The sequence below is a fragment of the Arvicanthis niloticus genome, chromosome 24, assembly GCF_011762505.2.
Source record: "Arvicanthis niloticus isolate mArvNil1 chromosome 24, mArvNil1.pat.X, whole genome shotgun sequence".
Taxonomy (NCBI): Eukaryota; Metazoa; Chordata; class Mammalia; order Rodentia; family Muridae; genus Arvicanthis; species Arvicanthis niloticus.
In genome coordinates this window covers 34,125,807-34,153,195 of record NC_133432.1, presented here as the reverse complement: position 1 = coordinate 34,153,195, position 27,389 = coordinate 34,125,807, and the positions used below count along the sequence as shown (strand labels likewise).

At 52.0% G+C, this 27,389-nt stretch overlaps 1 protein-coding gene across 2 annotated transcripts; it reads right to left on the bottom strand.

Moving 5' to 3' along the window:
• Positions 1 to 27,389, bottom strand: Grid2ip (Grid2 interacting protein). Of its 2 annotated transcripts, none has more exons than XM_076923598.1 (21): positions 27,333 to 27,389; positions 18,709 to 18,957; positions 18,421 to 18,506; positions 17,034 to 17,103; positions 16,176 to 16,270; positions 15,773 to 15,956; positions 13,944 to 14,098; positions 11,798 to 11,938; positions 10,968 to 11,065; positions 10,694 to 10,811; positions 9,173 to 9,528; positions 8,185 to 8,601; positions 5,546 to 5,633; positions 4,819 to 4,896; positions 4,109 to 4,305; positions 3,656 to 3,811; positions 3,429 to 3,515; positions 2,866 to 2,995; positions 2,653 to 2,771; positions 557 to 721; positions 1 to 365 (listed from the first exon to the last, which is right to left on the bottom strand). In XM_076923598.1, the coding sequence occupies exons 1-21, from the start codon at positions 27,344 to 27,346 to the stop codon at positions 294 to 296; spliced, it is 3,075 nt and encodes a 1,024-aa protein (XP_076779713.1). In that variant the 5' UTR covers positions 27,347 to 27,389; the 3' UTR covers positions 1 to 293. The 2 variants fall into 2 exon arrangements, with proteins under 2 accessions (XP_076779713.1, XP_076779712.1); XM_076923597.1 differs by lacking the exon at positions 27,333 to 27,389 and adding an exon at positions 21,554 to 21,683.

Sequence of the window (27,389 nt, the reverse complement as noted above, 5' to 3'; positions counted from 1 at the left end):
TGACACTCGGCAGCACTTTATTCACCATTGTGGGCATCGAGGCAGAGGGGTGGGGGCCACCCGAAGCCAGAGAGGCCTTCTGGGAGATCAAGGAGGATGGGCAAAAGAGGGCCAGGTGGAACTCGGCAGCTGAGGTAGCTGGAGACACATGGCTGCAGCCCCCACCACACCCAAGCCCTTCTTGCAGCCAAGATGCATGATCAAGTACCCTGGACCATGTGACGTTCCTCTGGGGTGCAGCCTCCAGCACTGGTCTCCGTGGTCAGACTGCAGAAGATGCTTGGTGGCAGCTATCACCAGGCCAGGGGTGAAACCATCCCCGAGCTGCGTGGGCCATCCCCTGCCTGCAGGTCGCTGAGGGCTCTCTGGAGATGGGAAGGGGTGGTCAGTGGGCCCAGCATCGCCGACACCCTTCCTGCCCCGTCCTTGCACCCAGATGGCTGGTGCTGAGGTTGCTGGCTGCATCCCACCAGAGACAGGAGATGTGCCACCCACTGGCATCCTTTCCAAGCCCCACCTCACTTCAGGGGCCTCTCTAGCCTCCACCCTCGCTTACCTCAAATTTGCTCATGAATTCTGAAAAGATGCCAAAGAAGGCCTCTGAGGTAGTGGCCTTGGAGTCCTCTCCGAAGAAGGCCAGCGCCTTCCCTAGCTCTTCCACGGCTTCTCGCTGCAGACCATCCAACGCTCGCAGAGCTGGCTGTGCTGTTTCCAAAAAGGACTATAGGACCTTGGTCAAGGAAACAGCCCCTGGGTGCTTTACCGTCCTCGTTAGACTGTAACCCAGATGGCCCTAGGTACTCCACTTCGCTCTGCTCTGAAGGAGTATTCTTTTCTGCAGGCAGAGACCTATGCTAAAAACCCCACATCAACCTCTCTCCCTCCTCCTCCCCCACCCCATCCTTCCCACCCCCCACCTACCTACCCCCCCAATCCCAAATCTCCCCAGCCTCATCCCCACCCCTGTCACAGGTTCCAGGCCACCAGTCCTTAACTTCATGCATAATTAATGTGCGTTCTGAATAGCCTCAGACTTCCCTTGATCTCTCCACAAGGGGATGCTATCTTTAGATTCTGCTTAGTAGTTTCTTGATCCTTATTATGTAGCCCAGGCTGGCCTTTAACTTCGGATCCTTTTGCCTCAGCAACCTAGGTGCTGGGATTCTATGCCTGAGCCCCAGTGTGTGGGGCTCACTGCCCACATCTCAGACCATTCACTTGGACTGACCCTGTCTGCCTGACACTTTGGTTTATGTGTCTGTTTAACACAGGATTTCTTGTGACCCAGGCTGGCTTGGAACTAGCTAAAAAGCTGAGGATGACTTTGAACTCCTGATCCTCCTGCCTCGACCTCTGAGTAGATGTCTGCAACATCACATCAGGACGTTTCTCTTTCCCTTTCTCTCCCTCTCTCCCTCTTTTTTGTTTTTCTTTCCTTTGTTTTTTTGTTTTTGTTTTCATTTTTGTTTTGTGTGTTGTTTTTTTTTTTTTTCAGACAGAGTTTCACTGTGTAGCCCTGACTATCTCGGAACTCGGAACTTACTCTGTAGACCATGCTGGCAGAGATCCACTCTTTCTTTTTTTCATAATTACCTTCTTTTTGTTATTAACTAAAACAGCTCAGATGTTCACTGTTTCCATCCTCCAAGGGTCAGCTCATTCCCTCTGTCGACCTCCAAGATTTAAGACAGTTCCTGGCACACTATAAGTAACTTCTGGGAAAAAACTCAGTGGCCCTGATTCAAGGTGTTCATTCAGTGGAGAGCAATTCTTTAGCCTGCAGAGGGCTCTAGATTCAGTCTCCCCAAGGCCTCTCTCACCTTGCTTTCGGCATATAGGCCTGACTGGCCAAGCTTCTCCTGTGTCTTATGATTTAAGTCTGGGCTTCACCATTCTTAAGGACAGATACTTGACAACATGTCAGTGACTTTGGGAGTTATGGGTGGGCCTGTTGGCAGAGACCTGTCATCCCAGACACTTGGGAGGATGAGGCCAAAGAACTGTCGTTTCAAGGCCTGCCTGGGCTATAGAGTAAATTTGAGGCTAGCCTGGGCAACCTAGAGAGGGGATGAACTTACTATATACCTCAGTGGCAGAATTCTTGCCTAGCATGTTCATTGTCCTGAATTCAATTTACACACACAAACACACACACACACACATACATGCGCGCGCGCTGCAAACGTAGTTCAGTGGTACAGCCTCAGCCTTGAATCTCCAGTGAGGGCCTGGGGGTGTAGTTCAGTGTCTGCCTAGAATCAACTAGTGAGAAGCTAGCGTATAGCTCAGTGGTGGGGCTCTTGCTTACGACGCCCCAGGGGCTGAGGACAAGGCTTGGCTACTATCCTGGAATCCTCCAGTGATAGGCTGGCAGCATGGCTCAGCAGTAGAACATATGCCTGTGCCCATGTGCCTGTACAGTTCAACCCTCAGTATCATACACACACAGAAAAGAAGTCCATCCTCAGTTCTCAGCTTTGCATCAGCGCCTGGATTCTAAAGAACGTAGGATGGAGCCTGTCCCAGGATCCCTGGGCACACAACAGCTTCTGCCTGGAGTGTCTGCAAGGATTCACACTGACCACTAGAGCCATAGTCAGCTTTCCTCAACTGTCCCAGAGACCAGGCTGGAACAAGCTGGTTAGAGGATACAGTCATGACCACAGCAAACCTGTCCTCACTGGAGGGGGCCATGCTCTGGCAGGCCACCTGAATCTCACTGACAGTGTCATGGAGGTCAGCCAGGTCACCAGTCAGGGCTCGCTGGTTCACTGCATGTAAGGAAAGAGGCAACGCCTTATGGGGGCTGCATCCCCAGCTCAGGGCAGCATGCATCCGCCTCCCTCACCCATGTACCCAGCCTACCTTTGGCAGCCAGGGGCACAGTGGGCAGGTCCTGGGCAAAGCCCAGGAGCTCAGGGAAGTGCTGGCTTAGCGATTTGGCAAGGATGTGCAGAAAGGTGGACTTCCCATCCACTGTCTTGGTGGAATTTAGCTGCAAGGGATGCCCAGCACATAAGCTTCTCAAAGTCCCCCACCAGACTTCTGGTCACATGGCACCAGCTTTTTCTGTGTTCCCAGAATTCTTAGCCTGTGATACTCTTCCCAAATTCTCTCCCCACTCTCCTTTTCTAGATCCTGGAGCTGGGCCAGAGAAGCAACCTTCCACCCTTTGGTAAGTCACATCTGGGCCTATCTGCAACCAGTTCCTCCCCTACCCAGGGGGAGAACTTGGTGACCTGATGTTTTCTTCTCCTGTTAGAGCACATTTTGTTGTGTGAGCCAGGATCTTATTTAGCCCATGCTAGACCAGAACTCTTGATCCTCTTGCCTTGACCTTCTAAATGATGGGATTGCAGGTCTGTGCCACCACAAGTGGCTCAGCCTCCAAGTCTGGCAGGTAGAGCAGGTGGCTGCCTGGCCCTCACCTCTGTCAGGAAGTTGATCTTGAAACCAGTGGTCTTGTTGGTCTTGGGCTGTCCATCGTTGAGATAGTTACCCATGGCCAACACAAACTGTGGGAAGAAAAGTAGGGTGATGCGGTCCAGATGCTCATCCCGCCCCCTCCCCACACGTAGGTTTTTGATCTCATGGCTGGGAGCCCCAGGAGACAAAAAGATCAGATTAAACAAATAGGCATGGGAAGTGGCTTGACCTCCAGGATCTTGGCGAGTTTCCGGCTGTTTTTGAGCTCCAGAGATGCCTGTCGCAGGCACTCCAGGCTGCCTCGTATCTCCTCTGTCTTCTCCTGCAAGGTAGCCTGGAAGTGTAGACTGCGCAGGCGGGTCTTGTATTCAGGAACCGAGAGCATCTGTAGGAAAGTCAGGGGCCAGGATTCGTCCATCCCTAGCCGGGACCTTCTGCCCAGCCTAGGGAGTGAGTCCTCTGACAGATGAGTAGGGTACCCTTTAGGAAAGATTAGCACGACCTGGGGGACAGTCTCATCGTGTCTGCCTTGACCTCAAGTGGGAACAGGCCATCAAAGGAGTTAAACTGGCCAGGGACAGTCTTTAAGGGACCTGGGACAGAAGCCACCTTCTGACTGCAGAGGGAGCCCATGCGAAGGCGCCCTAGCCATGGTCTGGGGGCTGGAGGCCAGCGTTAGCACCTGCAGGACGAACTGGTCTGGCTCACTGAGGCGACCCGGAGCCTCGCGGAAAGCCTGATATCGCTGTTCCTCGTCGGCGTCCGGAGCGAAGAGCAGCAGCTGCGCCAGATGAGCAGGCTCCAGGCGCCGGGGCTCCATGCTCATGAGCACTTGTCGCAGCTCGCCAGGGGTCAGCTTCAGGTGCGCTAGGAGGATGGCTGCGGGTGGGGCACTAAGGTGAGACAGGGCGGGGCCCTGGAGAGGGCGGAGCCCAAAGTAAGGGCGGGGCCTCAGGGAAGAGTACTTGAAGCGGGGAGGCTACTGGGACACTGGAGGAGGAGCCTGAGAGAAGAACCTAGCGGAGAAGGGCGTGGCATAGGAGTAGCCAGAGACTAGGGGTCTTGAAGACTGACCCGAGAGGGGCGGGATCCCCCGAAATAGATACCTAGTAGATGGGTGAGACCTGTGGGCGAGGCGTGGAACTAGGGAGGGACGAAGTCTATAATGTGATTGGAGGCAGGGCCAGGACCAAGAAACCCCTTATGGTGGCGTGGCCAATAAAGGGTGCCTAGGGGTACACCTGAGTACACATTGGGGATCCTGCTACCCTGAGGGCCGGCCTTTTAGCAGTATGACGGGTCCCAGTCCCCACATCTTAATTTTGATCTCCCCACCCCTTTGCCGTTCTCAACTTTTGTGGCCCTGAGGGCAGGGCCCCTAAGGCTTCTCACAGGTATTATAGGCCTTCTTGTGGGACAAGATCTCCACCACTTCCTTCTTCCTGAAGGGCTCGGGACCGGGCACTGGCTCTGGAAAGGAAAACTATACAGTTTAGTGGGGAATGGAAAGGTAACTAGGGCTTCTGTGGCAGGGCCACGGGAGAGCTGTGGCCACAACCAGTGGTCAAGGACCTTTCCTGGGATGCATCACCTTAACCACATCAGCTCTAGGCATCCACAATCCCCCTCATTCCTCAGCCTTTCAGTCGTGGACCTGCAGGTCCAGCCTAAGGCACTTAGCACGTGGCTTGTCTGACTGATTCCACTCTGCTGTCTCCTCACAGACCCTCTTCCCTGCACCCCTCAGGTGAACAATGAAAACCAACCACTTCCTGAGTTTGTGCTGTGTACAACAAACTACTGACTACTTGAAGTCACACTCAACCACTACAAGGAAATACCTAGAAAGGACAAGGGGGAGAGGGAGTCTGAAAAAGATGCTCACCCTACCATGGCTTTGTGACTTGGTGCAAACAAATTACCTAGTCTTTCTGGGCTTCCTCATTAAGAAGGAAAAGTGATTCCGGGATCTAGCTTACAGGACCGTCAGGGGATTCATGCATGCATGCAGAAGGGCTTGAAGGTTTGGAAGCACAGTATCTCAAAGTGTATGCTCTGAGAACCGGAAGCTATGAGAACCAGAAGCTAGAAGGCAGCGGGCAGTGGCTCTGCCACTTACTCGGAGGCTTCTGGGTGCCGAAGTGGAGCTCCAGGTCCAGGTATTTCACCATGTCACTCAGCTTGTCATAGTCAGAGTCTTCCCCAAGCTGCAAGTGATCAGTCATGAGACGGTCAGAGCAAGGAGTGCCTGGGCAACTAGCCTGCCTTTGTCCTCTGAGATCCATCCTGAAGACCCACAAAGAGATAGGGCCCAGGAGGTCCAAGAGGAAGGCAAGAGCAAGAGGAGGGTGCAGGTGGGAAGCACTAGATGGAAGCTGGATGTGTAGTGCACCTGTTTAATCCCAGAACTCAGAAGCCCAGCCTGGTCCACACAGTGAGATCTTGTCTCAAAAAATAAAAATAGAAAGAGAGAAAGGAAGGAATTCTATAAGCTGGGGCTGGAGAGATGGCTCAGCAGTTAAGAATACTTGCTGCTCTTGCAGAAGACCTGAGTGTGGTTCCCAACACTCATATCCGACAGTTCACAACTGCTGGTAACTCCAGCTTCAGGGTATCTGACGCCCTCTTCTGGCCTGTGAGGGCACCTGCACTCATGTGTGCGCGTGCGCACACGCACATGCACACGCACACGCACACACACACATTTAAAAAGAAATGCTACATAATCCAGGTTATAAGCTAAGAAATTGACTCTTCTTCTGGTCAGTAAGGCAGCCATTCTCGGAACTCTATCCATGAAGAAGGAAGATGATGGTGACATCCAAGAGGGCTAAAGAGAGAGAGACCTGAGGAGGCTGTCCTGTTTTAAAGTCTCCTTTTGTGTGTGTCTGGTCTATGCACACACATATGCCAATGTGTACACATGCGTGAGGACAGTGGTAGAGATCAAATGTCTTTGTCCTGTAATGCATTTTTTAAAACATGAGTGCTGGGGATTTGAACTCAGGTTCTCATGCTTGACCGGTAAATGCTTTTACCTACTGAGCTATCTCTTTAGGTCCATCTACCCTATTTTTTGGGGGTGGGGGGGATCATCTTTTCATTAAACCTAGAGTTCTACCAATTGGTTAAGTTAGCTGGCCAATGAGCTTCAGGGGTCTATCACCTAGGATACAAATGTACACCAGTATGTCCAGATTTTCACAGGGTTGCTGGGGTCCAAACTCAGGTCCTGACCCTTGCATGTCAGGCACTGCCTACTGAGCAGTCCCCCAGCACCCTTCAACCCCCATTTTCAGATAAGGACTTGCTATGTAACCCAGGCAGGCCTTGAACTCGTGATTCTCTTTCCTCAGCCTACGGAATGCTGGATGACTGGTGGGGATCACCACAGCCTACTTGAGGTTCTCCTTTGCAGGAAATGGGTTCATCCTAGAACTGCCTTAGGCAGGATGAGCTGGCATTGGGCCAGCTGAAGCTGTGATAGGCCAGGGGCTGGAATCTGGATCAAAGGGCTGGGGTGGTTTATGTAGGCCGTGACCACCTGTGATGGCCATGAGGTGCTTGGACCAGGGAAGAGGTTGGGGGGGGGGTGATTGCTGATGGAAGAGAGACAGGTAGAGAAATAGTCTCAGAATGAGGTTGCTGGGCAAGGATGCCTGGCAGGAAGGGTGGCCAGGTGTGTTCAGCCCTGGTGACCAGGGAGGTGACACTGGAGAGCAAGTTTGTGGACACCTCTCAGGATAGTAGGAATATGGTCTCCAGGAACCCAAGATAAGAAGTTTCCCTTCTCTTTGAGACATGTAGGCCAGGCTGGCCTCAAAATCACTGTATAGACAGGAATGGCCTTGAACTTCTGATCCTCTTGCCTCCACCTCCCAAGTGTTGGAGTTACAGACATGCAGCAGAATGCTTGATTTATGTGCTGGGAATAGAATCCAGGGCTTTGAGTGTCATAAGCCAGCTCTGTTCTGCTGAGTTACATGCCCTAGTCCCAACCCCTGAGGAGAGGCACAGGCTTTTCTTTTTAATGTAGAATCTTGCTATGTAGCCTAGGCTAGCCTCAAAGTTGAACTCACAGCAAGGCTTTTGCCCCAGCCTCCTAAGTGCTGGAATTATGGGCTTGAGCCATTAAACCCAGTTTACCATCCCCACCCCCACCCCGATCATATTTAAGGAGCAGTTGAGCTTGGAATAGTGGCTCATTCCTATAATCCCAACACTTTGGGGAGTGTTGAGGCAGGAGGATTGCCACGAGTAAAAAAAAAAAAAAAAAAAAAACAGAGTCTACGAGAACTAGTCCAGCCTCAAGAGCAATAGGTTTGCAGTGGGCAGGGTGGTGTTTCCAGAGCTCCCACTGTGCTTATGGCCTGGGGACACCTTTATCACGAGCAAGGTTGTCACTTCTTTGCTCATCGTGAGAAGGACCAAGGAGTATTCTAGAGGCCAGGAACTGGTGAGATGGCTCAGCAGCCAAAATTGCTCTCACCAGTTTGATGATGTGGGTTAAATCCCTAGGATTTATGTGGTGGAAAGAGAGAACTGACCTACATGTTGCCCTTTGACCTCTACACCCATACCCCCCCCCAATTTAATAAATAATAAAAAAAAACTAAAGACGAGGGGGAGGAAGAGGAGGTGAAAGAGGAGGAGAAGGAGGAAGAGGAGCCTGAAGTCAGGAAGATGGAGCTTGCTTTCTATGTTACTGTCTGGACCACTCACCCAGTTGAGAGAGCCACTGGTCCCCAAGTCACCTACCTGACCCCAGATGGTGCCTTCTGAGTTCTCCACCTGTTCCCAGCGCAAGCGCTTGACGCTCATGTGGCTGGTCTCACTGCGGCGGTGGCCCACGCCTCGGGATAGCATGGGAGGTGCACAGGGCACAGGTGGGGGTAGAGGGGGTGGGGGTGGGGGTGGGACTGGATGGCTGGTCTGGGTGAGGGGTTTGGTCAATGACTGAGGGGGACCTCGGGGACCATCGGAGGTGCGGGAGCTGGGTTTGGGGTCGTGGAAAGGCAGGGGCGGTGGCGGCGGGGGGCTGAGCGGGGGTGGCGGGATGTGGTCGGAGATGGAGGAGTAGGTCAGAGAACTGCCCTCCTCGCTGCTGCTGACACACTCGCTAGCGCTGCTCCTCTCATTGGTCACAAAGCTGCCCTGGTCATCATGGAAGCTCATCTGCCCAGGGGAGAGCAAGAGGGAAGTGAGTCTGGAGGCCAGCTGCCTGGAGCTAGGGGTGGGGCCGGGGGAGGGCGGGTATAATGATTGAAACAAGGGGAAGCAAGAGAAGCCAGGGGCCAGGATGGCAGTCCCATACCTCGGCCTGACCTTGTGAGTGAGATAACCTGAGGTGCAACGAGAACAGATTGGGACAAAGAATGGGCTGGCTTGAGACACAGTACATATATGGGGGTAGCCTTAGGAAAAAGATGGGATAGCCCAGGAAAAGGTACAGAAGTGATTGTTTGGCCTGAGACTCTGAGCTGGGTATCTGAGGATGAAGAATGGGGTAACCTGAGATAAAATATGTCCGATAGCTTCAGACTAGGGTGGAATAAATATGGACAGGGAATAACTTGGGAGAGCTCCAGACATGGAATGGGGTAGCCTGACACAGTTTCCAGTACAGACTGGTTGTGAAGCAGTTTGGGGCAATCTGCAGTGAAACAGGCCTCATGCAGACTTTCTTGGGGACCCTGTACCTCTGTAGACCTCCACCCCTACTGTCTGTGCCCACTCGCATGCCCACCTCCTCATAGTCATTCTCGGGTGTCAGGAAGTCATCCACAATAGTGACGCGGGGGCCCAGCTGCTCGCTCAGCACATCCAGGAAGCGATCTGTGTCTCGGCTCCGCACGGGGCGTGAGAAGGCAAAGAGCTTCCTGCGACTGGGCGGCCGGATAGGGTCTGGGCTTGGCGGGCTGTCGGGGTGGATGGGTCCAAGGCCTGGCTGTGGGGAGGGCGCTCTGCTGCTGTCCAAGCTGGCGTAGGGGTGGGACTCCGAGCTGCTGGGGGAGGCCAGACTCCCAGAGCATAGCGGATCATAGCACGGGGAAGGCAGAAGCCGGTCACTGGGCCAAGAGACTCCAGACAGGGTCCTGGGTCCTTGATTGGTGGTGGAAGGAGAGGAAGCCCATCAGCCAGCGCCCAGCAGGGGGTGGAAGAGTGGGTCTGCTGTCTGTCCTAAGAAGTGCTTTCTGTCTCTATGCTATTGCCTTTTTTGTTACATCGGGTGAAACGGAAAATATCTCTTGGCTTCAATTCATGCCATACGGTAGCTCGGCTGGGAACATACCTCAAAGGTCAAGACCCATGAGGGATTCTCCCGTTGGCTTCAGGCAAGGGTCATGAGGCTCCACCCCTACCAGCAAGGCTCAGGTGCTCAGGAGGATCAGTGTGTTCCATCAGTTGGCCCTGCCCTCCACTTCCCAACCCCGACCTCCACCTCCGTGCTCCCCCACCCCCCACCCCAGTAGTGGAGACCGAGGCTAGGGCCTTGCACATTCCAGGCAAGTGACATTTGGTTATTATCTATCGCCAGACCCCCCTTCTTTCCCACTTTAAAATTTTTTTTTCTTTTGAAACAGAGTTTCATGTAGCCCAGGCTGGCCTTGAACTCCCTAGTAGGTTGAAGGTAACTTTGAATTTCTAAGCCTCCTGCTTCCACTTTCTGGATGCTAGATCACAGGTGTGCTCCACCACACCCATTTTATCTGGTGCTGGGGGTGGAACCCAGGGCCTCATGCATGCCAGTCAAACACTCTGCCAGCTGCACCCCGAGCCCTACTTTCTTAAAGTCTTGAGGCAGGGTCTTGATAAGTTGCCCAGACTGGCCCTGTATTCCTTGAACTATGATCCTCCTGCCTCAGCTCCCTGAGCAGCTGAGATGACAGGACTGTATTAGAGGCATGGCTGGTCTCCCTCAGACTGCAGAGAAACAATCTTCCCAGTTATACCATTCATGAAGCAGTGCATGCACTTTATAGTGTATCCGGGAGCCACATGCTAACTTGAGGACTTGTTGGGGGGGGGGGGGACACTCTGCTTTCCCAGATCACCACTGGAGTGAAGACCACAAAGGACAAATGAGGGGCTGGGACGAGCCAACCTTGATGGCCTATTGCATATGCATGGAGGTCTCCCGGCTTCCCTGTAATTCAGCTGCACACCCTTTAGGGGTATACCTGGGAGTAGGGAGGACACACAGACAGGCAGCTAGAAGAATAGAAGCCAGTACCCCCTCAGGACCAGAGGTTGGCTGAGGCCATACCTGAAGTGCCTACCAGGCTGGGGACTGGTGGAGAGGAGCGGGATTTGGACACGGTCCCTATCTTCCCTTTGAAGCTGCTGTTCAGTCGAGACTCAAGCTCTGCATAGACAGCTGACATCTAGGGGGCAACAGAGAAGAATTAGGACCTTAGAGACCACACATGGACAGTTTGCCCCAGCCTGAAATCGCATCTGGGAAACTTTGGTCAGGGGTCTCCATGCACTGGCCACCCACACCCATGCTCACTGACATCTAGAAGGCAGAAAGACCTCACCATTTTGGGGTTGGGGGTTTCCGGAAGGGATGTGCCATCACCAGCCTGACGCTCGCCTGGGATCAGAGGTAGGGGCATCTCAGGGCAGTCACCAGGACCTGCCAGGGAGGCGCCATGGAAATCTTGTTATTATGTCTGAGCTCTACAGCTCAGTGCAGACCTGTACAGCCCCCACTCAGCCTCGCTATCTCCTGATTTCCTCAATGTGATGATTAGTCTTGGTTGTCAGCTCAGTTGGATCTGGAATCAGCTGAGTCACATTTCTGACCGGGCCTATAAGCACACTGCCCGGAAGAATCAACTGAGAAGACTCATCTACTCCAGGATGGGCAGGACCTTCCTGCTACAGCTCAGATATAAAGAAATGATGAAAAAACAGTGCTTTGCCTGCCTGCCTTCCCTCCTTGCTGATGAGTGGATCTGTTCTATTGCTGCTGCTGCTGCTGCTGCTGCTGCTGCTGCTGCTGCTGCTGCTGCTGCTGCTGCTGCTGCTCTACCCATTAGAACACAGATTCTCCAGGCTTCCAATGTAGACTGGATCAGCAGCTCTTTGGAATCCTCCAGGGCTTCATCACTAAGTTGGGACTACAGATGTCTCCCGCTCAAGGACTGAGCAGCTACTGGGTGTCCAGCCTCTCTAGCATGCGGTTGGCCATTGTTGGGTCTGCTCAACCCTTATGAAAATCAATCTAATACATCCTCTTTGGGGATTGACATTCAATCTGTGGGTTCTATCCCTCTAGAGAGCCTTGGCTAACATACTCATTGTTTCACTAAGACCATTTTACAAGAGAGGACAGCAGCTCCAGCCTTTCCATGTGGGGCCTTACCACAGCTGAGGCTGGCCTCCAGGCCCTGGGAGCGTAGGCTGCGACGGCACATGGAAGAGGCCCTCAGTGAACTTCGTGGTTGTGGTTCTGGCGTGGGCTCTGGTGTGGACTCCGGCTCCAGATCCAAGGAAGATTCAGGTTCTGTGGTGGGACAGGCAAGAATTGTCACAAGGACCTTGTCCTGTCAGCTACTACAAGCAAGGGAGTAGACGGAAGAAGTCATCACCACCAAAATGTTGCCTCTGAGCCATGGGGTCTTCCTAGATACCACTACAGTTTTCCCTAGGTAGCACTGAGATAAAACCCAGGACTTTGCTTGTGCTTGTCAAATACTCTACCACTGAGCCACACCCCAGCCCTTCACTGGGGGATTCTAAGCAAGGGCTCTACCACTGAGCCACACCCCAGCCCCTCACTGGGGGGAATTCTAGGCAGGGGCTCTACCACTGAGTGACACTCCCAGCCCCTCACTGGGGGATTCTAGGCAGGGGCTCCACCACTGAGCCACACCCCAGCCACACACTATTCCAACCCCTGGAATGAGTTTGCACATGACTCAGCAGACCCTCACATGTTTGCTTGTGCACTGGAGTCCACCAGCCAGGATGATCTGACCATTGGTCCATAATCCAGGTTATATGTAATGATGAATTTGTAAACAGGGAATAGGGCAGATAAATTAAAATTTGTTTGTACGTGTAGGTGTGTGTCCATATTTGCATGTGTGTGTGTCCCACACCTGTGTGTGTGCGTACGTGTGTGGAAGTCAGAATTGATCTTCAGTCACTCTCCACCTTATATATCTCTCACTTGAACCCAGAGTCTGTCGTCCAGTTTGCTAATCTATCTAGTGAGTTTGCTTCAAGGGTCCCTGTAGAGGGTGGCTCTGATGCTGAGGTCATGTTCCCCAGTTGGTTCTTGATTGATCAATAAAGATGCCAGGGGCCAATTGCTGGGGGGAAGGAAAGACGTAGGATTCCCGGGTCCCCACATGCAGGCTAAGAGACACGGGAAGAGAAAGTGAGATTTCACCATCTTTCAGAGGGAGAAAAGGTGACCAGCCATGTGAGATCTCAGGCAGAGCAACCACAGGCTGCTTCCCCAGGCAGGAGATTAGAACAGCATCTAAGCGGAGGGCAGTTTTGGGTAGTTGAACAAAGAGAAGTTAACTAGCAACTAAAGTTGAGGGCAGATTTAGGGTGCTGAGCTGTTTAGAAGAGCCCAGAATTGAGAGAATCAGTTAAAGGATAAGCTGTGTGTGTGTGTGTGTGTGTGTGTGTGTGTGTGTGTGTGTGTGTGTCTTTCATGTGTGGATATGAGGTAACCTGGCAGGACTGGTAGCACGGTCCACCCGGAGCTTAAAGCTGGGTAGCAAAAACTACGCACTATAGGCTCCCTGTCTCCACTCACCACGAGCCTGTATTACAGGTGAGCTGCCTCACCCACCTGGCGTTTACATGGGAACTGGGAATCTAAACACTAGACCTCTTGTTTGTTCAACAGATGCTTTATCTATGGAGCCATCCACAGCCTCTTGTTTTCATTCTGAGACAAAGTCTCACTATGAGCTACATAGTGAGTCTAAGGCTGGTCCCAAACTTAACAGTCTTCCTGCCTCAGCCTCCCCAAGTGCTGAGGCCAAGTTAAGGGTCCCAGCCACTATACCTGACTGTGAATTCTCCAAACAAGGAGGGAGCCATAGCTCAGTGGGTAAGCATTTACTTAGCATGAACAAGGGCCTAGGCTCCATCCCCACTGATGGAAAAAGGAAACCAGGCTGTGGTGGCACACACCCATAATCCCAGGACTTGGGAGATGGAGGCAGGAGGATCAGGAGTTCAAGGTCAGACTGAGCTACACAAGAGTTTGAGGTCAGCTTGGCAGTGTGAGACCGTGTTGGAGAGAGGAGAGAGAGGAAGGAGAAAGGACCACGGATGAGCAGTTCCTACGTGCTGTGTTAAGAATGAAGTGGGCAGGGTTCTCCTCCCAGCCCAGCTCCTGAGTGTTGTCAGGCACCTGACAGGAGGCATACATATGTGGGGGAGAGGCCTAGAGTGGCTGCCAGACCTCTGGGAGACAGGAACAGGTGTCTGCTTGTTCACCTGGCAGGCAGGGCACCTGGCAGCCACTCCCAGGGACTGCTTACCTGTCATGGCGGTGTAGCCAAGGAAGCACGCAATCTTCTCCTGACACAGCTCCTGCTCCTCATAGGTCAACAGCTGATAGAGGAACTGCCAGAGGACCTGCTTGGCAGGTGTGTCCAGGACAGGGTAGACATCTACGATGAGGGTGTCGATGTTCCTGCAGGTGGGGGTGCAGGAGAGGGGAGCTCATCACTCAGGGGCGTGGATGAGGTGATGGTTCCAGCCCCGCCCCTCCAGAATTCAGCCCACACCTTGACCTCTACCCTTGAAAGACCAGAGAGGAAAGGAAGGCATTCTCCAGAGATAGTCTGCTCTGATTTAAATCACAGTCTGGGCTGGGGATATCAGTTCATTGGCAGAGCATGTACCTAATATTCCTGAGGCTCTGAGTTCGAGTCCCAGCACCACCACCAAGAAAATGTAATCGTCAAATCCTGGCCTTGCCACTTACCAACTAATTGAGCTCTCTCAAGCCACTTAACTTTTTTTTTTTTTTTTCTTTTTCTGGACTGTAAAACCGGAGATAAAAATAACATATACAGGTCTGGGGAGATATCACCATGGGTCAAATGCTTGTCATGGAAGTGTGAAGAATTGAATTCAGATTCCCCAGGATCCGTGTAAAAGCCTGACACAGCAGCTCAAGCTCTAATCCCAGCACACCCCTGAAAGATGGCCCATGAGCATACCCCCCACACAAATAAATACAGAATGTAGAGAATAAGGCTGTATGTGACCTGTTTAAGATCGGGGGATGGTGGGGGCTGTCGAGATGGCTCAGCAGATAAAGATGGTTGCTGTCAAACTCAGTGATTCCTGTGGGCCCTGTGGCATGCATGCACCCCCCCCCCATATGCCATAAATAAAAAAGTGTTTTTAAAGAAAGATCAGGGGATAGAGATGAAGGAGCATGTCTCAGAATGTTGTTGGTAACCCTTTTACATGGGATAAAGTTCCAAAATTCACTACAGTGGTGTTACATATACTCGCAAGTATACTCAAACCCTAAAAGTCAATGTTTGAACTATGGCCAGAGAGACAGAAGGCTCAGTGGTTAAGAGCATTGGTGCTACTCCTGCAGAGGACCCAGGTTTGGTTCCTAGCACCTACCTGACAGCTCACAAACTCCTGTAACTCTAGTTCCAGGAGATGTGCCGCCCTCTACTGGCCTACATAGGCAGTGCATACATGTGGTACACTTACATGCAGGCAAAATATACATACACATAATTTTTTAAATTAAAAATAAATAAGTGAGTTGTACAGCATATGAATTATGTTGTAACAAGATTATTTAAACCAAACTTGCATAAATGGAAAGGAGGAAGGCTTGCCACAAGCCATGATATCTATAACTATGTTATTTATTTATTTATTTATTTATTTATTTATTTATTTTTAAGATTCCAAGAGCCCAATGAGGGTTCTTGATGTCCCATAAACATTCCCTGCCTGCCTCAATTCGTTCAATGCTGTTTAAATACGTCTGTATTTGCCCAAGGTATTAGAGTCCAGGTTTAGCTGGCCATAGTGGCCCTGGCCTTTAATCTCAGCACTGAGGAGGCAGAGGCAGGCGGATCTCTCTAGTTCCAGCACAGCCGGTACTACCACAGCAAGACTGGGTCTCAAAAACAAACAAAGGAATAAATGTAAGAGTTGAGGTTTGTTCTGGGACAAGTTTTCCTCCCTTGGTACTAGCTGTTGTCTTTCTTCTCTCCACCTAAGGAGGCTGAGGAGCTACCAGCAGGGAGAACAGGATTGCCAACGTTTCGCTGAAACTTGGGTGGGGTGCAAACAGGTTAGATCCCTACCACCGCTCTTCCCGGAGCACCTGTGCTGGAAGAAGCTCTCAAGAGCCCGACAGACTCCATAGCGCTCCGGAGGAGTGAGGAGGTGGTCCAGCTGCTGGCTGAAGGTCCTCCCCTGGACTCGGATACTGGAAGGCAGGATGTCCGCCACCCACTGCAGCGAGGTGAGAGCTGACGCCCGGGTCGGGGAATCCAAAGAATCCGAATCTGCGGGAGACCACAGGCATGGGGAGGCACGGGTGACCCTGAGTCACCAGAGTAGGTGCAGTTTCCCAGACAGCTGGGGTCAGGAGCCTGCTGAGCTGCGGCTTGCAAGGCATTGAACAGCATTGAACGCTGCGTGTTGGGCTCTATCGCACCCCCTGGCGGCGTCCCTGGGAAGCGACCAAAACAGTCCTGGGAACTTTATGGCTTTGACAGTCTCACCACTGGCGAAAGGAACCGGTCCTTCCTCAACCACCAGAGTGGGCATAGCGCCGCTGCCCTGCAACATGGACACCACCTTGTCGTGGGAGCAGTTCCTGCAAAGAAGATGGCCCAGGGGGGCCTACCAAGTGAGCTCTGTTCATCATGCAGAGACCACCCAGCAAATCCACTGTTCATTCAGGACTAGTTAGAACCCCAACTTTCACGTAAGTTAAAATCTTATACAGCAGAAGCCCGTATTTGGGCAGCTTTGCCTGCATATGCCTTGGATTGGCATTCCTGGGCATAGAAGGAGTTATTCCTATGTCAGGCACACAACCGTAATCCCAGCACTTGGGATGCTGAGGCAGAAGGATTTGCAGAATTTAAAGCCAGTCTGGACCATATAGCAAGTCCAAGTTGCCTGGATAACGAATCAAGGCCCTGTCTCAAAACAAAAAAGTTTAAACAAGGCTGGGAGCCAGGCATGGTAACTAACACTGCAACCCAGTGCTTAGCAGAGGCAGGTGGATTATCATGAATTCAAGGCAAGTCTGGGCTACATAGTGATTTCCAAGTCAGCCTGGAATACAGAGTGAGGTACTGTCTCAAAGTAAAATAAAATAGAATAAAATAAAATAAAATAAAATGCTGAGGATGTAGCCCCGAGACTGTGTTTGCCTAACACAAGTACCCTGTGTTTGATTACCAGTATGACAGGGAAAAATGACTTTCAGTGGACAAAGGATAGACACAGGAGGCATAGGTCATAGAACATAGGTCAGAAGAGGATAGGGGCCACTTTTAGTATCCCAAGAGGCAAAAGTCTTGGGGAATGGCTCATCACCAAGATCACAAGACACCCTGGGGGCTCCTGACCTCATGTCCAATCCATTGAGAAAGAGGATCCGGTCACCTGACTTGAGGGAGGCATTTTCAGCTGGGCTGCCTGGAGGAGAGAAAGAGAGGTATGCAGTCAGCTGACTACCATGTAGTGGACTTGGGTGGGAGTCTCCCCTACTCACCCCCCCCCAACCCCGGGCAAGCCAGAAAACCATTCTTCAGTTTTGCAGGTGAGAACTGACACTCAGGGCCATATGAATGGTTTAGTGAGTGAGAAAGCTTGCTGCCAAATCTGAGTTTGATCCCTGAGACCTACGTGGTGGAGAGAACAGAGTCCTGCCTGCAAGTTGTCCTCTAACCTTCACACACACACACACACACACACACACACACCAGATGCCACATGTGTACTCCCATCCTCACATAAATAGTGTAATTTTAAAAGAAGCACGGGAAAGGACTCATGTTGTTAGCTTGCATTTCACATGAAAACCAGCCAATCCACAACCCACACCCTGAACATCTCTAGAGAGCCACAGAGTCTGGGGCACGGTCCTCCTGCCACCATGAGCTTCAGGCCAGGAACCAGGCAGTCAGAAGGGACAACAGCCCCTCGACCCAAGAGCCCTCTGACATCGTCCAAAATCACTGTGAAGGTTACTGTTGTCAGCCAGATAGGATCCAGAATCACTTAGGAGACAGGCCTCCAGGCACAACCATGTGGGATTATCTAAATTAAGCTAACCTCTGAGGATGTGAAGGAATGTCTTCACCACGTTAACTGATGTGGGAAGACCCATTTTAACCGTGGGCAGAGACGCTCCCTGAGCAGGGAGGCGGGATTGAGGCTGGACTGCATAAAAGAGTGAAGGCAAGCTAAAAGTGTTGGCACTTAAGCACTCTGCTTTTTTTTAAAAAAAAAATTTCGTGTGTGGACATGTGACATGCATGTGTGTGCATGGATGCTTTCATTTGTGTAGGTGTGTGTGTGTGTGCGCGCGCACGCACGCGTGTGCGCGTGCATAGTGGGTGCATCTGTAGAGGCCAGAGACTGACACCATACTCCATTGCTCTTCCACCTTGTTCACTGAGGCAGGGTCTCTCAGTCAAACCTGGAGTTCACCCATGCGGCCAGCTTGCTAGCCAGCTTGCTCTGGGAGTCCCAGCTCCTCCTTCCAAGGCTAGAATTACCAGAGGTTATCATACCCACCCAGCATTTTATATGTGTTCTAGGGGTCCAGCACTTATGTCTGTGCAACAGGCTCTAACCACTGGACAATCTCCTCAGCCCTTACTCTCTGCTTCTTAACAATGGATGCTCTGTGACTAGCAAGCATGGAGAGCATTACCAGAGCAGGCTTCATCGGGGTTTGTCACCTCATTCCCAATCTTAGGGACTCAGGGTAACCTCTCCATCTCTCACCAGGCAAGACAGATTCGATCCAGACCGGTCCATGGCCACGCAGAGTGAAGCCGAAACTCTTGTTGCCTTTATAGACTCGAACAGTCCTGTGGGAGGAAAGATGGAACAGGATTGGGGGTGGGTGAGCTTCCCTGTCCTGTGTCACCCTGAGAACAGAGGACCAGGGCTCAGGGGATGGACATGTCTCATGTCCTTGTCCTCTCAAATACCCAACTGCCCAGGACTCCGACCCAAGCTTGGGCAAGATCAGATGTCCCCTGCTGTCACCCACACGCCGTACGTGTGTACCTGCGAGGGCCCCCAGGGCCAGTACGGCCGCCCAGCAGCGAGGCCGCCTTCCGCGGGGGCGGCTCATCCGGACGGCGGGGCGCGGCGCTAGCACGCGTGGACACTAAGAGGCGCTCCGGACGCTCCTCGCTGCGGCTCCGGCGCAAACGCTGCGCGCCCTGCGCCCTCCGAGCACGGCACAGCTTGCCCAGCAGACCCTGTGACACCACCTCGTCAAAGCGCGCTCTGTGCTTCTTGGGGATGAAAATCCTGCAAAGCGAGGAGGACCGACCACCGAGTCTTTTGACTGCATTCCAAAGGCACCTCCTAGTGGCTCGCCTGCCCATTCCCAGGGGTGACCAGGGACATTTTCATTCTCCCATTCGGTGAATACACTTGCATTCCCAGCTGTCCTAGACCTGGTCCGGTCAACAGGTAGAAATACTTGCTATCAAGCCTGAAGACCTGAGTTCGCGTCCCCATGACCCACATAACAGAAGGAGAGAATTGAGTATCCTAGACTACACCAGGGGTGCAGCATCCAGCTTACCCTATCTTGTGAAGTCTGCATGGACTGTTTCTTTTACCCTAACCTTTGCAGAGCCTTCCTGCTCCCAAATCAGTCTACAGAGGCAGTCCAGCTCCCGCCCTTCTTCCATCTCTGTCTGTTCTTTGTCTCCATGCTCTCATGTTCTTGCATCTATCAAGCCAAGCCCCAGCTAATGCTCTCCTTCTCTCTCCCTTCTTAATTCTAGGTGATTTCTAGAGAAAACTCCGACCGCTATCTGCGAGGTGCTTTCCTTTCCTCCAAGGGTCCTCAGACTTCCGGTTCTCCCGCTCGCTTTCTCTGCCAGCCCTGTCCACAGCCGCTTCCTTGCGAAAGTGAAGGCAATTACCACCTCCAAGTTTATGGCTCTGCTCGATACACTCTTATTTTTTCCCCTTTAATATTTTTAAAGGAATAATAATAATTATTATTTTTTAAGTGTGTGCATGTGTTTCCCACTCCCTGCATGTTTAGTAAACCTCTGTCCACTTGTCCCTTCTTGGGCTCAGCTATGGAGGGTCTGTGGTTCTCTCCAAGTTGTCAGCCTGGAGGTGGTGGGAGGAGACTTAGCCTCTACAGGATGTCCATGCCCTGGGATGAGTGCTTGGTGCCTGTCGGTCTAGGAGCTCTGCAAAGCCAGAATTTGTAGTGTGCTGTAAGCCACAGTCAGTGATGGAAAAGAGCTTGGCACTTGAGAAGCAAGTGTGTGTGTGTGTGTGTGTGTGTGTGTGTGTGTGTGTGTTACAACCCCATCGCCACATAACAGCTTCAGCTAACACCCTGTGAGCTTACTGACCCACCGCAGAAGATTCTAAGGCACAGAGAAACCTGTAACTTTCCAGGGTGACACAACTGGCCTCTGACAGCTGGAATCAAGGCTCACGACACTAGTAAGAGCTTCTTGGCTGTACCCCAAGGCTCCCTTCTCTGTTCTTTACATCACTAGCCAAGGGCATGGGGGGGAGTCAGGAGAGGAAAGAGGAGTGGAGGGAAGGCTTGGTATGCAGCTGAAATACATCCTCCCCTGAACTGGATCTGTAGCTCCCCCAGCCTCCATGCATGAGGTTAATGGAGCCAGCCAGGCAGCATGAACTCCCTGGTGAGATAGAAGGAACGTAAATCCTTAGGGAGGACTCATAACTAGCCCCACCCCCAGGGAGTTCTGCTTCAGATTGGATACTCCAGGTGACCAGGAGGTCTCCTGAGCCCGACTCTTCCATCTGCCTGCATGGTCTTGGCCCTCTCCTTATCCTCCTGCCTCATGTCCAGGCAAAGGATACTGAGACTGTCCACCTTATACCCCAACCATCAGTCCCAAGCCCTGCAAGTCATTAGACCTACATTCTAACCTGGGCAGGGGTCAGATGCCCAGTACAGTTAGACATCCAACACAAAAAAGTCACAGTCCTGCTTGCCAGACTGAGTCACAAGCTGGGGAGGTGGAAGGTCTGGTGGCTAGTTCTCTGCTTGGCATCCTGGAGCTTGGGCCAGAGGCCAAGGCTGCCTGCTGAGGCAGACACCCTTCCTGGCTGGCATGAGCCTTCCCTGCGGCTCCATCACTGTCTGGTCCAGCCACCCCAGTGCTGGCACTGCTGTCTGTTAATTAAAGTTGGCACAGTCAGATGCAATAGGGGTGAATTCATTATAGGGACGTGTCTTTGCCTTTTTCATTGTGACAGACCAGCAATAGGTCTCCAAGGCCCTTCTGCCCTTACTAAAGCCCAGCAGACCTTCCTGAGTTCCAAGGATTCTTCCTGGGAGTCACAAGTCTAAGCTTTCCACTGGGTCACTTCAGCTGCCGGAACCTGTCCTAGGACCCTCCCTTGCCTGTGTGTATTCTACCCCAGCCCAGCTTTCTTCATCTCGCCCTTGATCTCCAGCCAGCGAAACGGTGGAGACAGGAATGGGAGCCTCAGAGGCTCCTGCAGTTCCTCACAGTGGAAAGGTCCTGCTCTCCAAATTCAAAACTCGATGCGATGCGCTAGATTCTCACTCAGGGCACAAGACACCCCGTTCTTGGTCCCTTGTCCTCTCCTGTGAGCCAATGCAGGAAGGTTGACTCTTAATCCTAGCCTTTCACTTCATCCCAGGACTACGGCTGCCTGCGGGTCCTGGGTACCCAACATCGAAACCTCACCTCCCACATACACACCAGTTTATTCCCACTGTTCCCAGTTTCTGGGCTCCGCCCAGTCTCAATAAGTTGCCCACCCAGAACAAGGAACCCCTCTTGATATCCCAGCCCCCTCCCCCCACCTCAAGCTGGCCGGATGCGGGGCGCGAAGTTCCCAGGGGCGCAGAATGCGATAGGGAAGCTACCTAAAGTGCCGAGAGAAGCCTTGGTCCTTCCCCATCTGGATCCACGAGGGCGGCGCGGCAGGTGCGCACCGGGCAGCGGGTGGCGGAGCCCGCGATGACAGAGAGGGCGCCCGCTATTCCACGCGCCTTTGCTGGGCGAGCGCGCGCGGCCCCTCCCTGCCAGTCCCGCACCGTGGCCCCATGCCTGCCCATTCTTGATAGCTCCGCCCCGCCCCGCCTCTCCTCTCCCTGCTCCGGGGACCCTTCAATTAGCTGGGGCAACCAGAGGAGTGAAGATCCGCGTGATTCGAGGCTATCAGGCTCCTTCCTTTGGCTCTCCACTGTATTCCCTCCCCAGGAGTCTTGTCTGGGATGACCCAGCGCTGACCCAGCGCCCTGATCCCCTTACAGTGGCTGCAATACTCGGCTACAGCCAACACCTTTTTGGAGAACTCCCTTTTGCAATGCTTGGGAAGAAGGCATTAACACAGGACTTCCCAGGAGCTGGCCAGTGCTGAAAATGTCCTCCCTACACATCCAGGGGAAGCCAAGGAGAAGGAGACCTTTGAAAGCCGCGGCCAGTGCCAGAGACCGCACTCCAGAGCAGTGGTTGGCCTTGCTAGGGTTTATGGATTCTAGGGGAGATGGAAGAACTCCAGAGGTTTTGGGGTCTTGGTAGTCAAGGGAGAGGTGATGCTAGGAGCCAGTTCAGAAAAAGTGCAGGATGAGAGGAGGCTAGGGCATTTGTTTGTTTGTTTGTTTGTTCTTCCGTGCTGGGGCTTGAATAGCTTGAATAAAAGTTTCTCATATGCTTCTCCGGCTCTCTACTGCAGAGATACATCACCACGCCTTTTTACTTCTTACTTTGAGAAAGGGTCTCATTAAGTTCTCCAGGCCGGTCTTGAACTCAATCTAATCCAGGCTGGCCTTGAATTCTCTTTCCCTCTCCCTTTGCTTTTTTTCCCTCCTTCCCCCTCCCCTTCCTTCTCCTCTTCCTGCCACCTTCCTTCCTTTTTTTCAATTAGGTCTTATGTAGCCCAGGATAGCCTCAAAGTTGCTATGCAACCAAGGATAACCCTGTGAGTCTCCTGCTTCCCTCTCCTGGGTACTAGGGTTACAAGCATGTACCTCCAGACCTGGCTTTATTCCATTCAGAGAATCAAAGTCAAGGCTTTGTCTGCGCTGATACACACATTGCCAACATTCCAACCCCAGACCTTGAAGATTTGATCCTCCTGCCTCAGCTTCTCGAGCAGATGGGATTATAGGTCTGTTCCACCATGTTCAACTGAGTGATTACATTTTGAAATCCAGAAGTGGGCTGAGAATTTAGCTCAGTGGTAGGGCACATGTGCACACTTCCTCAGTGAGGGGCTGGCGGGGTGACTCCGGCCAGAAAGCTCTTGGACTCGAATCCCCCAGGGAGGGGCTGGTGCATATCCCCATGGTAAGAACAAAGTCCTATGTTCCATCCCAGCCCTGAAGACAAAACAAAAATACTAAGAGGCCATGATGCTCGCACATGCCCAGCCCTCTCCCTTCGTCCTTGCCCCCGCTGCCGCAGCCATGACTACTCATGCCTTGCCCCCCCCTCTCTACCCCCTGCCTCGAAGCACAATTCTCATCCTGAGAACAGCTGACAGAAGGACCACGACTGTCCCATGGTGACAGAAGCGTTCTCGGTCTTGCTTGCCAGCATCAGTGCCCAAGAACCAGCCACGCCCAAAAGCTATGAGAACCGTCCACTGTGCTGACAACAGAGAAGAGGAAAGCATCAGATGAGTGCTGCAGTCTGGACACGCTGCTTCAGGGCCAGGCCACCTCAGGCACAGAGAAGTCCTCACACAGGGATGGGGGCAGTGGCAGGGCTGTTTGGCCAGGTGACTCAAGACAGCACGGAGTAGACGCCAGGGAACAGGCGATTTGTAGACTTGTCTACTGTGCCTGCCTCGGTGAAAAAACATTATCAAAGTCCATTCAAGAACAATCATTCTAAAGCAGAAGCAGTTTTGTGCCCACCTCTACCCCCTGGGGGACATTTGGCACAACCTCAAGATACCTTTTTGGCTGCCACAAAATGACAGCTGGGAGAGGGATGTGGTGCTGGCATCTAGTAGAGGCCAGAGATTCTGTGTCTAAGCAGCCCATGTGGACAGGGGAGCTCCCAAACAGAGAAAAGGTAGGACCCCAAAGTTGGACTGGAGAAAAGATACCCTCCATACAGGAGAGCAACACTCCCTGATCACATACAATGCTGGGCACTTCCACATCAGCTCATTACCCCCCCCCCCATAACTGTATTATACACAGGTTTTTGTATACACTGTGCATGTGTGCCTTACGCATGCTTGCATGAATGTGGGGACACGTGCATGTGAGTGCTGCTAGCCAGCTTGCTCTGGGGATCCCTGTCTTTGCTAAGCTGAAACAACAGCAGGATGATTAACAATGGACAGACCTGGGGATCTGAACTCTGGTCCTCATGCCCTGGCCCTCATATGTAAATATTTTTATTTTTGGAGACAAGGTGTACAGCTAGTCTCAAACTCACAGAGAGCCACCTGCATCTGCCTCCCATACTGGGATTAAAGGAATGTGCCATCATCACTGGGTATTTTTATTTGTGTTTTACTTATCTGAGAAAGGCTCTCACTATGTAGCTCTGGCTGGGCTGGAATTCATTATGTAGACCAGGCTAGCCTTAAACTCACAGAGATCTTCCTGCTTCTGCTTGCCAAATGCTGGGATTAAAGGCATGTTCCATCATACCTGGCTCTGTCTTATTTATATGTATATGTCTATGTGTATGTGTACGTGTATATGTATGTATATGTATGTAATATTTTATATACATTATATTACTATAATTACTATATAGAATATGTTATATATATACCATATTACCATAATCTATTATAATATGATAATATACTATAATATTATAATATGATATATACATTGTGTGTATGTGTGTGTGTGTGTGTGTGTGTGTGTGATACCCTTGCCCCTGAGTATGCATGTGGAGGTCAGAGGTCAACATTAGATGTCTTCCTTGATTTCTGACCACCTTATATTCTTTCAGACAGGCTCTCTCACTGATCCTGGCGTGAACTAATCAGACTAGACAGAATGACCTGTGAGCCCCAGGGATTGCGTCCATTGCCTGGCTTACACGGGTGCTGTCTCGGAGCAGGATTCAGGTCTTGCCGCTTTCGCAGCCAGCGCTAAGCCCATCACGCTGTCTCTCCCTCCCTATTATACCATATAAATAACTTTTATGGGTGGTATGGGGGTCACACACACCCAGGAAAGACCTCTGCCGCAGGACTACCTCTTGTTTTTGTCTGTTTGTTTCGATGTGTTAAGGTCTCCTTATGTAGCTCAGGCTGGCCCTGAGCCTGATATGTAGACTCAAACTTTCTACCTTAACTCCAGTGCCTGAGTGCTGGGTTTACTAAAAGTGTGCTCCCCCACCTTTGGCTCTAAGAACTACATCGTGGTATCGCCAAAAGGACGCTGGAAGGCGTACAGGTGGCCCCTCCTCTGGTGTAGCTCACTTACACGGCTTTCTATCCAGACCCCTGTAGGGAGCACATAAGATAAAATATCCCTCTTTCTCAGGCAGTCTACAAAGATCAATTTACTTGCACAAGGTTGTACCATCACCGAAGAGACCCCAGGGTTCCAGCTGGAAGTTCCAAATCCTACCTCCTCAGCCATGCCAGGGGCAGTGTTCTCTCCCTACCTCATCCTCCCCGAAAGACATGCCACTCCCGCCCCCCCCCCTTCTCTTCCCTCCTGGAGGCATCACACTTTCCAAACCGCCTGTCCTGTCCTAATTAGAAAGTCTTTTTACCACTTAATCAGACTGAGAGTCCTTGGGGGACAGACCCAAATTAGGTTCCAAATGGCAGCAGGAAATGTCCTCGTAAAGGAGCCCAGTGCCTTTGTGCACTGTGGCCACAAATCCGGACACAGTCAAGGTCTGCGTTGTCCCAGACAATAGCCACTCCCTGTATGTGAATATTAAGTACTTAAAGTGTGACTAAGGAAAGCTAGATAAACTGTATGTGTATATATATGTATATATATACACACATATGTATATATACGTATATATATGTATATACACACACATATATATACATACACATACACATACACATACATATACATATATATATATATCGGACAAGGACAGTGTCACATGTAGCTGAGGCTGGCCTTAAATTTGCTGTGTTGCCTAGGATTACCTTGAACTTCTGGGCCGTCTACTTCTACTTCCCTAACGATGAGACTACAGGAAAACATCAGTGTTGAGACTTGAACCCAAGGTCTCGCTATGTGACCCAGGTTGGTCACAAACTTACAGTCTTTTTTGCCTCGACCTCCCAAGTGCTGGAGCTACTGGTGCATGATCACCTTCGCTTATGAAAAATTCAACCGTTTTAAATGACCACACGTGCTCAGTGGCTTCTGTGGGAGAGGCCTGAGCCTCACAGTCTCACCCTGCAGCAACTCTTCTGATTGGGCCACTGCAGTCACTCCCAACCCTGCCCCCATCTCAGGCCACACTTCCGTGTTCTGAGTGGATTCTAGCCTCCGTGGGAAGATTAGTTATCTATTATATTATTAGTTATCTATTATTTATATATAGTCATCCTCATCATCATCCTCTACCACCTTTTATATATTCAACCTCATATTTAAGCCTTGTCTGACTGCCCTGTGGGGTTCCTAGGTCAGGGCAGGGACTCTCCATTGTTTTTATTCAATGGCAGGCCAGGATACCCCTGCTCTTGCCTTCTGCGCCCACCCCAGATGCTTGACCCTGAACTCTTCTAGGGTGACTGCCCTTCCGGTTCCCAGGACACACTTCCGGACCCCTCTGAGGCCCAACTTTCTGAGGTAGAGTGCTGACACCTGCTGAGCCCCTGTCCTGATTGCAGGAGTCTGGGTTAGCAATGGATTGCCCCTGAACTTGGGCTCGGATCTCAGAATTAGCTTGCTCTCTCTGTGATGCTTTCTTGTCCCTTCGGAGACTTCTCCATGAAGCTCTGAACCCAAATCCTCGGCATCCCAAAAGCCCAGCACACAGTGGGGACGTTGACAGCTGGTCAGCCCCGGGGAGGGAGGGAGGTGTTCAGAAATTCAGTGATGTTGGAGGGATGGGTAGTGGTGGGGAGGCGTTGCCTGAAGTCCCCGCTGCCATGTTACCCTCCCTTCGGAGCCCAGCTGGGCGCCGCCCCCTCCTCCAACAACCTCCCCAATTTTCCTGTCGCAGTTGACACCCGCTGGCGACACAGGCTTCCCATTCATCCTCCCAGCAGCGCCCCAGGGAAGCAGCGGGCCACGGGGGCATCCGGGAGTGTCCAGGGGTTCCCGCTTTTCCCGGGATCTAAATGTAGACCACCTCCTCCCTCTCTGATCCTCAGCTGACAGGAGGGCGCTTGGGAACCATAAAGCAGGGAGGCAGACGCCGCCGCTGTCCCGAGAGAGGTGGCGGGCGGAGACAGAAGCCCCGCAATACCGAGATGAAACCGGGAAATCTGAGCGATCCTCCCGCTGAGTCTGGCCTGGAGACAAACGCACCAACTTCCCTGGGGACAGCCGCGTCTCCCTACAAGCCCAGCCCTCTTGGAACTGGGCAGAACCGAGCTCTGCCTATCTGTCACCTCCCCAGGAAGTCCTCAGCCCCCTGCATCAGCTCCGCCACAAATTCCGCTCTAGAAATAACTTTTTTTTTTTCTATCCAAAGCTTTTTTTCTTCTCCTCAGCAAGAGTCGGTCCCCTCACTCACCCCAGGCAGCTCATGGTGGCCTCTTTCGGTGGCCTCCTATGCGTTTCGCTGCAGAGT

What these genes read in the sequence shown, in the direction of transcription:
- Grid2ip (XM_076923597.1), bottom strand. Translation starts at nt 21,588, where the DNA reads ATGGGGAAGGACCAAGGCTTCTCTCGGCACTTTAG. An exon ending in GAGAGCTTCTTCCAGCACAG is followed by an intron (nt 14,099 to 15,772) that starts GTGCTCCGGGAA and finishes CCCCACCTGCAG; the next exon opens with GAACATCGACACCCTCATCG. An exon ending in GGAGGCCAGCCTCAGCTGTG is followed by an intron (nt 11,066 to 11,797) that starts GTAAGGCCCCAC and finishes CCTCCCTGGCAG; the next exon opens with GTCCTGGTGACTGCCCTGAG.